At 44.5% G+C, this 14,094-nt stretch overlaps 1 protein-coding gene across 3 annotated transcripts in view; it reads left to right on the top strand.

Moving 5' to 3' along the window:
- The window catches only part of LOC127585605 (oxysterols receptor LXR-beta-like), a 63,844-nt gene that overhangs the window by 37,479 nt on the left and 12,271 nt on the right, over positions 1-14,094 (top strand). For all 3 annotated transcript variants that reach the window (XM_052043204.1, XM_052043205.1, XM_052043203.1), the window contains one exon: positions 3,856-4,035. In XM_052043204.1, the coding sequence (XP_051899164.1) occupies positions 3,856-4,035 (180 nt within the window). The remainder of the gene's footprint in view (positions 1-3,855; positions 4,036-14,094) is intronic.

Here is a 14,094-nt window from a genome sequence, read left to right as displayed (position 1 = left end):
ACGCTTGTTGGGTGGAACCCCTTTTTATGGGGAAGCGAGCAAAAGACCCGGACACATCTACTCTTCAGCAAGAGAGTATGGAAAGGCTCCTACCAAGTCCAGGATTCTTGTGGCTCAGTCTCGTGCCCCAACTGAGATCAGGTTAGAAGTTAGTCTGCACCTCACCAGGCAACACATTTCCCAGGGGTTGAGTTGCTTGATTATTTATGATGCCATAAAAATGAAGGTACTTGTTGATACGATTACTGATTGTGAGATGTTGACTGAAGCTTTGATAATACCCTGATCCATCCAAAAGTCAACACTTATATAATTTGAATATTAATCATGCTTTCACCATTCATAAGACTGTTAAATAGAGGAGCCATCCGGCCCATCAAGTGTGCTCCATCATTCAATTGTAATAAAGCTGCTTTAGCTGGGTACAAATTAATGAAGGATGTCCATTGTAACGTGGAACAGTGCATGACGTGTTAAGGAATTTGATCCCATGCAAAGCAGCAGCTGGCCTGTGATTGTGCCTGATGCCAGGGAGAGGTTGGGGTGGGAGGACGGGAGAGAAACCAGTAAAGTTTCCTACTTATTACAGCCTGGAAGGAGAATGTTGGACTGGTTAACCCAAGCCAGCTCTGTAGGAGCAATCCAACCGTTCCTGTTCCCCTTCCCCTGTCACCCTGCTATACTTTCTCCTTTCAGTGTCCATCCTTTTGAAAACTGCATTACAAGATGGCTATACTCCAAAATTCTTTCCATTTCCCACTGCCCCTTCAAGCAGTGAATTGCAGATCATGCTTACTGGTTACGTGTGTGTGTGTGTGTGTGTGTGTGTGTGTGTGTGTGTGTGTGTGTGTGTGTGTGTGTGTGTATATAGCTATATATATATATTTTCCACTTATCAACCTTTACTTATTCACTCATAACCAGAATGTATTTTGGGAGCTGGGAGGAAATCAGAGCACCCAGTGGAAACCCTTGCATCACTTCAAATTCTCTGGTCCTTGACTCATCCCTTTTTGGTGCACTGTATAGATCGTTCATAGTTTTGCATGTCTCATCTCCCTACTTGAAGTCATAGAGCAATACAGCACGGATACAGGCCCTTCGGCCCAACCAGTCCATGCCGACCACAGTGCCCACCTAGCTAGTCCCAATTTCCTGTGTTCGGCCCATATCCCTCCAAGCCCCACCCCTCCATGTACCTATCCAAGTGCTTCTTAAATGATACTGTTGTACCTGCCTCACCCACTTCTTCTGGTAGCTCGTTCCATATACTCACCACCCTCTGCGTGAAAAAAGTTGCCCCTCGGGTCCCTTTTAAATCTTTCCCCTCTCGCCCTAAACCTATGCCCCCTAGTTTTGGACTCCACTACCCTGGGGAAAAGACTGTTACCGTCCACCTTATCTTTGCCTCTCATAATTTTAAACATTTCTATAAGGTCGCCCCTCATTCTCCTACATTCCAGGGAATTTTCCTAACCACTCCCTATAACTCAGGCCCTCTCGTCCTGGTAACATCCTCAAATCTTTTCTGTGCTCTTTCCAGTTTAACCACACCTTTCCTATAACAAGGTGACCAAAACTGCGCACAGTTTTCCAAGTGCGGCCTCACCAACGATTTATACAAGTGCAACGTAATGTCCCAGCTCCTATGCTCAGTGCCTATACTTTGAAATATTGCAGCGTGATCTTTTGCATCCACTGGATTGGGCTTTGTTTTGAAGTCTCATCTGATTACTGACCTTTGGATCCTCTTGGCACGAGTGAGCTTGGCTGTGCAATCCCTCTGGTGAATGCCTTTGTGGGCACAAAATCTGTTGATGTTTTGAATGCCATGTTCACAGAACAGGCACTCAATGTTATGAAACCCCTATCCTATCAGGAAAGGGCTGTACTGTGACGCAGAAGATAGTGCTGCTGCCTCACAGCTCCAAGGACTCATTTGATTGTGACCTCTGGTGCTGTCTTTGTGGAGTTTGCATGTTCTCCCTGTGGGCTTCCTCCATGTGCTCCAGTTTCCTCCCACTTCCCAAAGACAAGATTTAAGATAATTGGCAACTGTAAGTTACCCCTTAGTTTAGATTAATGGGAAAAAAGAATTAAAGGAGTTGATAGCCATATGTGTGAGAGAATAAATTGCAGGGGTACAGGGAAATAAGGAGAGGGGGAAATGGGACTAATGGGCCCGCTCCCCTGGGAGCTGGCAGAGACTCAATGGGCTGAATGGATTCCTTTGGTGTCATCGTGATTCTCAGCATCTCTGTGAGAAGAAACGGGCAAATGTTTGTCAAAGAGGGTACATTATAGTCGACTGTCCCTGTGTGCCTCCACTGAGATCCTTTTTGCTCTACATCCCTCGCTGCCTGACCCACTGAGATCCTTTTTGCTCTCCAATCCCAGTATCTGCAGTCTCTTGTGTCTGTCTTACATTATAGTTCACTTATTTGATCTTAAATCAATTTGCAGCAAAGAATTTTGAAGCATAGCCATCTTGTACTGCAGGAAGTGTGACAGCTAGTCTGCACACAGCAGCAAGATACTAATCATGCAATCTCTTTTTCTTTTCATTAGTTAATGCTGTCTGCTGGTTAACTGATGGCCCGAACTCTCTGATGTTCTTTGAAAGAGTGGACTGCAATCTGAGAGCAATCAGTGAGCCAGCCAAAAGATGACAGCTCCAAGCATGCAGCAACATTTCAGTGGTTGATTGGATTGTTGTCATAGAAGTGCTCAAGTCTCAGTGTGGGGCTTGAACCCATGACCTTCTAACTAGGAGGGTGAGAGTACAACTCGCTGACCTGGGCTTGGACTTGCTGCTTCTGAAAGGGAGTTAATTCCATGTGTTTGGTTTTTCTGGTTGCTCCATTACAGGAAGAATGTGGAGACTTTGGAGAGGGTGCAGAAGAGGTTCACCAGGATGCTGCCTGGATTAGAGGGCATGTGCTATAAGGAGAGGTTGAACCAACTTGGGTTGTTTTCTCTGGAGTGTCAGAGGCTGAGGAACCTGATAGAAGAGCAGAATCAGATTTATTATCACTGACTTAGATGAAGTGAAATTTCTTGTTTTGTGACAGCAGCACAGTGCAAAGACACATAATTTAGTCATACAAGATTGATAATTTTATGTCTTTAAAACTATAAATGACAAAGATAAATAATTAGTGCAAAAAAAAGGAATAATGCATATGTTCGTGGGCTGTTTAGAAATCTGATGGCAGAGGGGAAGAAGCTGTTCCTGAAACGTTGAGTGTGGGTCTTCAGGCTCCTGTAGCTCCTCCCCGATGGTAGTAACGAGAAGAGGGCATGTCTCGGATGGTGAGGGTCCTTAATGATGGATGCCGCCTTCTTGAAGCACTGCCTCGTGAAGATGTCCTCGATGGTGGGGAGGGTTGTGCTCGTGACGGAGCTGGCTGAGTCGATAAAATTATAACCTGAGTCTATAAAATTGAGAGATGTAGATAGGGTAGACGGAATCTTTCTCCCGGGGTAGAAATGTCAAGTTCTAGAGGGCGTGCAATTAAGGTGAGAGGGGGAAAAGTATAAAGACGATGTACGGGCCAAGTGTTTTTTTACACAGATTGTGGTGGGTGCCTGGAATGTGCTGCCAGGGGTGGTGTGGAGGCAGATACAACAGAGGCATTTAAGAGGCTGTTAGATCGCCGCATGATTATGCAGGGAATTGAGGAATATGGATCATGTGCAGGCAGAAGAGATTTAATTTAATTTGGCATTGTGTTTGGCATAGACATCGTGGGCTGAAGGGCCTTTTCCTGTGCTGTACTGTTCTTTGTTCTGTGAATGTCGAGGGTTATTCCCGAATATGTGTAGTACTTCATTTAGCCTTGTTTTCCTTCCCAGCCCTGGCCACAAAGTAACGACCCCCACAACCGGGAGACAAGGCAGCAACGCTTTGCCCACTTCACGGAACTGGCGATCATCTCAGTCCAGGAGATTGTTGACTTTGCCAAACAGATCCCGGGATTCCTCGACCTCTCACGGGAGGACCAGATTGCACTATTGAAGGCATCTACGATTGAGGTGAGGCAAAACGAAGGCTTTATCGTCAACCTGTTGTATAATGGTGGAGACCTGTACACTTCAAATTGATCCACTGGTGTTAAACAAAAGGGAAGGGGCTGGTCAATTTGTTCTTGACATTCTGTTCGTAATTATCTCAGTTTGAGGTAAAGATTTATAAACATCTGTCTGTCTGATTGAATTGGTTTATTACTGTCACATGTACTGAGAGAGAGTGAAAAGCTGTTGTTTGCATACCATCCATTCAGATCATTCCATACATAAGTACATCGAGGTAGTACAAAAGGAGAAACAATAATAGCATGCAGATTATAGTGTTACAGTTACAGAAAAAGTGCATTGTAGTTAGACAATAAGGTGCAAGGGCCAAGACGAGGTTGATTGAGAGATCGAGTTCATCTTTGTCATATAGAAGTCCATTCGAAGTTCCAGATAAAGGTAGAGCATCCCAGAAAAATTCTAAAGTACTGCATATACAGTTGATGGGCAATTTGAACAGGCCAATTACTTGATGGGCAATTTGAACAGGCCAAGTTACTACAAGTGAACAGATGAATGACTAGTCATTCAATAATTTTTTTTGATGTTTTTTCACTTCCAAACAGTTGGGGTTCTCCTCAGATCTCTGTTAGTTGTGCAGTCACAGAATTAGTCAATAATCCGGTTTGAAAGAAAGCCCTCATAGCTGAATAAACGAGGCAGATTGAAAATGGGCATTGAGTATAACCTCTTGGAGGAGAAATGAGTATTGTAGTTTATTTTAAATTGAGATTCAGCGCGGAGTAAAAGACAGTAGATAAAGGAATAGTGATTGATGACTCAAATCTATAGATAGGCTGGTGAATAATTTAGGAGGAATATTGAGTCAGAAATTGTAATGAGTCTTGTTTTTTTTGACGCCCCCCCACCTACTCCAAAGTCCTTGGCCTTCTTCCCCAACTTTTTTTTGAATGGTTTCTGCCTCTGCTCTGTATCGAAGTTACTCATGATATTCAAAGAGTTGGGATAAAAGGATTCTAGCCCTTCTCATCATCACCTCTGGTTGACCACAGGATCCTCCTCTAATCTCTCTTCCTCCACCCCATGGTCCACTTGGATTGGACTACACTTGGTTCCATTCTTATCTCCAGCCCATGGTTTACATGGACATCAGTAAGAGTTTTGACAAGGTCCCGTATGGTATGCTAGTCCAGAAGGGTAAGGCACAAGGGATCCAAGGTGTGTTTGGGAATTGGGAATTGGCTGGGTGATAGGAGACGGAGGGTACTGTTGGGTGGGTGTTTTTCTGATGGGATGTGTGTAACAAGTGGTGTACCGTAGGGATTGGTGCTGGGACCTTTGTTGTTTTTAATAGCTATTAATGACTTGGATAAAAATGTAGGGGGTCTGATTAGTAAGTTTGCAAACAACGCGAAAATTGGTGGAGGTGTGGATAGTGAGGAAGGTTGTCCAAGGATACAGCGGGATATAGATCAGCTGGAAAGTTGGGGGGAGCGGTGGCAGGTGGAATTCAATCCAGACAAGTGCAAGGTAATGAACTGTAGGGTCAAATTCTGGTAGGACATAGAGAGGAAATGAAATGGACCTTGGGCTCATTGATGTACAGAGAGAGACCTTACGAGCAAGTCCATAGCTCCCTGAAAATGAAGACACGGTTGGATAGGGTAGTGAAGAAGGTATTTGGTATGCTTGCCTTTGTAGGCCAAGGTATTGAGTAGAAGTGCTGGGATATCATCTAACATTAGTTAGACCACACTTGGAGTATTGTGTGCGGTTCTGGACACCATATTACAGGAAGGATGTGGTAGCAACAGCGAGGCTGCAGAAAAGATTCACCAGGACATTGCCTGGAATGGAGGGCTGTGGTTATAAGGAGAGATTGGACAGACTGGGTTTGTTCTCACTGGAATGTAGGAAGCTGAAGGGTGACCTTACACCGGTTTATAAAATCATGAGGGCCACAGATAGTCTTTTTCCCAAGGCATGGGAGTCTAGACTAGAGGGCACAGGTTTAAGGTGAGAGAGGAGAAATTTAAAGATAATCTGATGGGTAAGTTTTTCACACAGAGGTTTGTGAATATCTGGAACGAGCTGCCAGAGGAGGTGGTGGAGGCAGGTACAGTTACGATGTTTGAAAGACATTTGGACAGGTACACAGATTGGAAAGGCACAGAGGGATATGGGCCTAATGTAGGCAAAGGGGATTAGTGTAGATAGCGTGAGCAAGTTGTTGGCATGAGCAAGGTACACCAAGAGGCCCATTTTTGTGCTATACAATTCTATATTCTTACACCTATAAGCCCTGAGTTTCTGTGCTTACCTTGTTCTGGCCTCTAACCATCCTCTGTTGATAGCTATACCTGTAGACGCCAAGGTTCTTAAGCTCTTGTAATGGCCCCCCTAAGGTATATAAGATCATGAGGGGCGTAGACAGGGTGAAAGCACATTGTCTTTTACCCAGGGAGGGGTTGATTAGAAACAAGAGGGCATCGGTTTAAGATCAGGGGCGAGAGATTTAAAAGGGACATCAGGGGCAGCTCCTTCACGCAAAGGGTGGTGCATGTTTGGATTGAGCTGCCAGAAGTAGTGGTTGAGGTGGGCACGTTAGCAGTGTTTAAAAGCCATCTAGATAAGTCCATGGCTAGGAAAGGTTTAGAGGGCTGAGGGCCAAACGCGGGCAGATGGGACCAGCTCGCTGGGCGACATGGTCGGCATGGACAAGTTGGGCTGAAGGGCCTGTTTCCGTGCTGTGTGAAGCTGACTCTAAGCTCTCCGTGTCTTTCTCCACCTTTAAGACGCTTCTTAAAATCTGCCTTTTTGTCCAAGCTTCTGGCGGTTTTCCTTAGTAGCTCCTTACATGGCTGTGTCTGACAACATGCCTGTAATATTGAAGGTGTTTTACAAGTGGAAGTTGTTAATTTTAACATGGGTGATCTGAGCAATGGTTGTCACAGTTTAATAATCTTTTCCAAGCCCTGGCTAATTCCCTGTCTGTGGATTCTACTCCAACAGCGGCCCACAAGGCAGAGAGTTCCTCATAATTACCACAGATTTTGAACTTCCCCTTTAATTCCATTGTGCATTTGTGTTAAATGTCGGTACTTGTTAGAATCTTGCCAACCTTTGGACCCAATCTTCTACTATTTACTGGATAATAACCTTTCATAATCCTTTATCAGGTCACCCTTAACCCTCTGAGCTCCCATGGAAATAAATCACACTGGTTTTTATGTCATCGTGAAACAGTGCTCTATTTTTGCCTTTTGTGTCCCTTGTACGCAGTTCCCCAGTTACAGTCTGCAGTCTCCTACACGACTAATATTACCCACTTGCTTTGGTACTTTATGTTCTAAAAAAACAGTCAATGGTTTCTATTTTCTCTCATTTTACTGTCTTGTCTATTTACACTGTCACTTTTTAGTGACCCACATCTTTGGCTCTGTACCACAAAGAAGATAATGCCGCTTGAGGTGTATGCTCTGTCTATGCCTGCTTCCCACCTGGAGTATGTTTAATTTGAAAAAAATTAGTTTGCACTTGGAATCTTCCAATACACTGTAGTTATGAGAAGAGGGAGGGCAGGGGGAAGGTTTGGGGTGGTGATGCCAGAATAATGGATTGTAAATATTACTGAGAAAAGGGGAGAGGGATTGATGTGTATGCCAAGGCAGCCAGCCTAATGATGGGGAAGGTTGCAGCTGTAGTTTGCCAAGGACCAAAACTAGAAGGACTGCAGCAGTTCAAAAAGGCAGCTCGCTCGCCTTCTCCAGGACAATCAGGCATGGGCAATAAATGCTGGCCTTGCCAGTAACGCCCACATTCCACAAATGAATAAATAACTTTTAAATAAGGATAACAACAAGGTTCAAGAAGGTGGAGTCTTGAGTGGAGCCATGGTCAGACTCCTGAGAGATGAAGTTTAGTGCAGAAAGGGTCCAGGAAAGATTTAACAGAGTGGTTCCAGAGAAAAATAATTTCAGCTCCAGGCTTAGACTGGGGAAGCTGGTGTTGTTCTCCTTGGGGTATAGGAGGTTGAGGGGAGATTTGATGCATGGTGTAATGGGGTAAACGCGTAGAAACTGTTCCCATTAGTGGGTAGTTTAGGAAGCAAATGACACAGGTTTAAAAACTTGGGCAAAAAGAACAAGGGAAACGTGTGGATTTTTTTTACTCCAAGGTTGTGACGTTGGGTGAAAAAGGAGTAAACTGAGGCTTTCAAAAAGGAATTGGATAGGCATGGGAGAAAGAATAATTTAGAGGTGAGGGGAAAGGGCAGGGAGAGGGGATTGATAGGATTGTTGTATTTGGAGTTGGCATAAACATAATGGGGCGCAGTGGTCTCTATCTATACTGTAACTGTTCTGTGATTCTATAAAACTATAGAATTCACTAGGAAGACTGAGAAGAGGCCATATAAACCATGGGACATGATTTTAAAAGGATGCAGGAGAGGGAGATTTGGAGACGTACCTACAAATCTTTGAAGGCTGAACAACAAATTGAGAAGGCTGATTGAAAAGGGATATGGGATCCTTGGCTTTGTACGTAGCAGCAGAGGTTATAGCTTGAGAAACTTTGTCAAACTTGTACAAAACTCTGAACCGTAATTGGAGTACTGTGTCCAACTCTTGGCCTCCCATTTCATAAGTAAACCTTCAGGGAAACAAAAACCTTCAGTAGAGATTTAGCAGAATGTTTCTCGGGAGGAGAGGTTTTGTTACATGGAGACTGGAAGGTTAATATAAATGACTATATTCCAAATCAATCAATAGGGTTACCTACTTAACCTGATCAAAACATTGTTGGTATGTTACTTAAGTTTTCCCTTCCAGTTGTAGATTTTCATTTGGTTATGTCAGTCAGTTGGCAACTCGTAATGTTGACACTGCCTCCTAGATGATGGCAAGTGAACAGGCTGCTACACTGCAGAATGACACAAACCCTTGACTTCCCCTTTGATCTGGTTAGTCACATTTTCCGGTCTCCTCGCTGAACTTCCCAGTACATTAAGGGTTAATAGTACTGCCACTGAATTCTAGGAAATGTGAAGTCACCCAACAAACAAGGATTTTTTTGCCACTGTAACTTGTGGTGTCCAGGTGACTGACCTGTAGGTCAGTAACAAGGATCAATAATTTGTCTCTGTCCAGCAAACTGGTGCACTTAAACCCAGATAGCTTCCTGTTGCCACAGCTATGTACTGTGTGCACGAGTGCATAATGGACACCAGAAGTTGTATTATAATGCAACAAGTTTTGTTTTGCCATTAAGTTCCAGTATAATTTAGAATCGCAGGTTAAAACGGGCAATTATGGTTCAAGCAATTTTGTTTTTCTGATGACTAATGACCAAAAAGAGCAGGTTATTTCAGCTATTGAGGGAAACACTCATTTCTCTGGAGCTGTTGGATTCTCACATAAAGCAAGCAACGCTCCGGCTCCCCTTCAACTAGTCCTTCTGAACACCCATGTGGGCTTTTGGTGAACTTCTGTCCTGTTGCATAAAGCAGTAAAATGCCAAAGATCTCCAAAGATTTGGGAGGTCAGATGAAAGGGGAAAGTATACAATTAATTGTAGGCCCCTTAATAGCATTGAAGTACAGAGGGATCTTGGATTTCAAGTCCATAGTTCACTGAAAGTGGCTACGCAAGTGGATAAGATGGTAAAGGAGGCGTATGGCATGCTTGCTTTCATCGGTAGGGGTGTTGAGTACAAGAGTAAGGAAGTCATGCTGCAGCTATATAAAACTTTAGTCAGGCTGCACCTGGAGTATTGTGTGCAGTTCTGGTTGCCCCATTACAGGAAGGATGTGGAGACTGTGGAAAGGGTGCAGAAGAGTTTCACCAGGATGCTGCCTGGATTAGAGCGTATGAGCTATAAGGTTGGACAAACTTGAGTTGTTCTCCCTAGAGGCTGAGGGGGGATCTGATAGAAACATTTAAAATTGTGAGAGGCATAGATAGGGCAGACAGTGAGAATCTGTTCCCCGGGGTAGAAATGTCAAACACCAGAGGACATGCTTTTAAAGTTAGAGGGGAATATTTAAAGGCGATGTGAGGGTTTTGTTTTACACAGAGTGGGAGGCACCTGGAACGGGTCATCAGGGGTAGTAGGGGAAGCAGGCAGTTTGGTGGAGTTTAAGAGGCTGTTAGACAGACACATGATGAATATGAAGGGAATGGAGGGATGTGGATGATACACAGGAGGAGGACATTTAGTATAAATTGACATCAAGATCGGCACAACGTTGTGGGCTGAATGGCCTGTCGAGTGCTGTACTATTCTATATCTTGTCAGAGAGAGGAGCGGGAGTGATCTGTTCGGCCCTTCGAACCTGCTGTACTGTTCAATACAATCAGGGCTGATCATCTACACCAGTATCACCATTACAGTCCCTGGACTATCCACGTAACCATAACTGTTCCTCCTGAGAAATATGCTGGAAAATCTCTTGTGACCACTGCAAAGGGTCTGTGGGGAAGGACCGCAGTCTAGGGTCCTGCTGCTGCTGGACCCTGGGGAACAGCCTCTGAAACACTTGATGGGTGCATTGTTTAAGGAGGAAATATGTGTTTAGAATATATCTTATGTGTTAAATATGTCTTTAGAACAGAGATGCAGGGAAATTTCTTTAGCCAGAGGGTCATGGATTTATGGAATTCATTGCCACATACAGCTGTGGAGGCCCGATCATTGGGGGTGGTTAAGGAGGAGATTGATAGGTATCAAGGGATATGGGGAAAAGGTCGGGAATTGGGGCTAGATAGGAGAAGAGTTTGGCTCATGGTGAAGTGGTGGAGCAGACTCGATGGGCCGAATGGCCTACTTCTGCTCCCTTGTCCTGTGACCTTGTGGTCTGGCGTTCATACATTATAAGAGAATGTATTGATTTGATGGTAGAATGAATCTAGAGGAAAGCGTGCACCTATTTTATTTACTGTATATATTATGAATAAAGTATGTTTGTATAAAAGCAAAGATGAACAGGCTAGGCTCGACAGGATTGATGCAGGGAAGATGTCTCCTTGGCTGCGGTGTTTAGAACCTGAGGTCATGGTCTCCAAAGTAAAGATTGGACATTTAGGATGGAGAGGGAGAATTTGTCTTCAGCCAGAGGGTGGTGAATCTTTGGAATTCTCGGAGGGAATACTTGGGGCTGGGTAAGCTGGCACTGATTCTGTTCATGGCAGAGATTGATCGTTTTTTGAATATTAAAGGAATCAAGGATCTAGGCTTAATACTTGAAAGTGGTCCTGAGGTTAAACAAAAAGCAGCCAGGGTATTATTCAGCAGCCTGAATTGCAGAGAAGATCAAATGGTCTACCGCTGCTTCTTTCTTATTATTGCGTAATGTTCCCATGACTGTTTTGATGAAACGAAGGCTGAAGGCTGAAGGGTGATAATAAAAGTCACGTAAAGGGTTTTGATGGAACGGATGCTGAGAGAGTGTTCCTATTTTGGAGAAGGATGTAAGCAGATGTTGTCAGGATGAGATGGTCACCAAAAAAAAATCCAATGGGCAAATTCAAAAACAACTTCTTTAGCTAAAGAGTTGTGAGAATGTGAAACTCTCTCCATGCCTGGAGTGAGCTGTATGGATGTATTTGTGGAAGCTGTTGGCGGGTGAGGGAGAAGGGTAGAGAGGGTCACACTGGTAGTTGAGGACGGGAGGAAGCTCAAGCAGAGCATAAATGCCAGCAAGGAGCAGCTGGGTCAAATGGCCTGTTTCCATGCTGCTTATCCTGTGTAATCCCGTTTGTATTGAATCTACAGCATTGAGAGAGGCCATTCTACCCAACTAGTCTCTACATTCCACATTTTCCTTTACAGGCAGTGCCTGGGTTACAACAGGGTTCTGCTCCTGAGAACTGTTCGTAAGTCGGAAATGAACAGCCAACAGTGTGTGGGAAAGGGTCACAGAAACAGCGGTGACAGGAGAGCGAGCAGGCTGAGGAAGAGCGGCCACCAACCGGCCTCGCTGACTCAGCGAGCGAGCAAGTCTGCTCAGTGCTCCCAGCTCTGCTCGACCCAGGCCCCCATTGTTGCGGCTTGGGTTGTGGGTGGGGGGAAGTGCCTCCTTCCACATGGCAGAAGGTCCCTGCAGCAGCCAGCAAATCTGTACCCATCCGTCCCTCCGGTCTCCCAAACACTCATCCCCTCATCCATATGTACAGGGTGTCCATCAATCAGGCATTTGTATCCCGGGGAGGGTCTGTCTTCATCTTGCACTTGTGTAGCTTCTGGTAAGCTACTTACCTCGTCCACAAAGTATGATAGTAAGTTCCACGTTTTGCAACTCTATGCCAAAACGTTTGTTGAGATGGTTAATTTGTGACTATCATTTACTTAGGGCCATTAGTTTTGGACGAACACACAGAGAAACCGTCACATCAAACAATCTCAAAGGCTTCCACTGGGTCAGCTCTCATTCTCTTTGGTAGGGAGAAGGACCTGAGTCCGTGCAGCTGTTCCTGGTGACAATATGCTCCCTGTTCTAGTATCAACTTTGTGCATTTCAGATTTTCTTCCCAGGACCTTCAAGGACCTCTTACTGATACCAACTTTTCATTGCTGGACCTTTTTTTTAAGCTGAATTCAAATTCTTACAGGATTTGAATATGACTTTTGGCCTCCTGTTCGAGTCCTATAACGATTCTGGTGCTCCATGTAATGAGGGGTATGGTAGCGTAGTGGTTAAGTTAGGGGACTAGCAGCCAGTGTTGTGGACCATTGATCTAGAGAAGTGAGTTCAATTCCCATCATGGCAGATGGGAATTTAAATTCAAGTAATTAAATAAGCCTGGAATTAACAAAAAGGCTAGTGTCAGTAACCGTGAAATTATTGTAAATGTCCATCTGGTTCACTAATATCCTACAAGGAAGGAGATCTGCCTTTGCCCTGTATGTGGCTTCAGTCCTAACAATGTGGTTGACTCTTAACAGGCACTCTCCTCAGTTCTGCAACAAGTAGGGGTGGATAATAGATGCTGGCATTTTTGATGATGAAATAAATAAATGCATCACCTAAAGGCATAAAGTTACATTAAATCTGTCCACACTATCCCCCAGCTGGGTTTGTTGCTTCCAATATTCATTCGACATACTTCGGTGCATCATCTAAAATGGAGACAGTCCCTGCTAAAGAGTGTACTTAACCCAGAAATACCATAGCACAGAAACAGGCCCTTCAGCCCACCATGTCCATGCTGACCATTGAGTACCCAGCTACGTTAAGCCCACTTGCCAGCACCTGCACCATAGCATTCCATGCTTTGGCGATTCAAGTGCTCATCCAGAATCAGATTTATTATCACTGACTTGTGTGACGTGAAATTTGTTGTTTTGCGGCAGCAGTACAGTGCAGAGACATAAAATTACCATAAATTACAAAATAAATAGTGCAAAAAAAAAGAGGAATAACGAGGTAGTGTTTGTGGGTTCATGGACTGTTCAGAAATCTGATGGCAGAGGGGAAGAAGCTGTTCCTGAATAGTTGAGTGTGGGTCTTCAGGCTCCTGTACCTGTTCCCTGATGGTAGTAATGAGAAGAGGGCATGTCCTGGGTGGTGAGGGTCCTCAGCGATGGATGCCGCCTTCTTGAGTCCAGATGCTGCTTTAATATTGTGAGAGCCTCTGCATCTACCTTGTAATTATTAATGAAGTGAAGCTTCTAACAAAGATCCTAAAGCCATTTGTTGAATCCAGTAATTTTCCCCCAGAGATCTGGTGGAGACCAGCAGTAGCCCTGTTCAAATAGGGCTTGTTCTGTGGTGCCAGCCCTAAGAAAGAAAGAACTTGCCTTAATATAGAGATCAGGATGTTCATAGACACCTTGCATCTGAAGTACTTTTGATGAGTGATCACTGTCAGAGCTGGGCTGAGAAGTGGCAGATGGAGTTCACCCCAGATAAGTGTGAAGTGATACACTTCGGGAGATCGAATTTGAAGGCAGAATACAAGGTTAATGGCAGGACTCTTAGCAGTGTGGAGGAACAGAGGGATCTTGGGGTCCACGTCCATAGATCCCTCAAGGTTGCCGCGCAGGTTGACAGAGTTGTTA

Source organism: Pristis pectinata, chromosome 33 (genome assembly GCF_009764475.1).
Source record: "Pristis pectinata isolate sPriPec2 chromosome 33, sPriPec2.1.pri, whole genome shotgun sequence".
Taxonomy (NCBI): Eukaryota; Metazoa; Chordata; class Chondrichthyes; order Rhinopristiformes; family Pristidae; genus Pristis; species Pristis pectinata.
The sequence above is the reverse complement of the archived record's forward strand: the minus strand, read 5'-3'. Positions and strand labels throughout refer to the sequence as shown.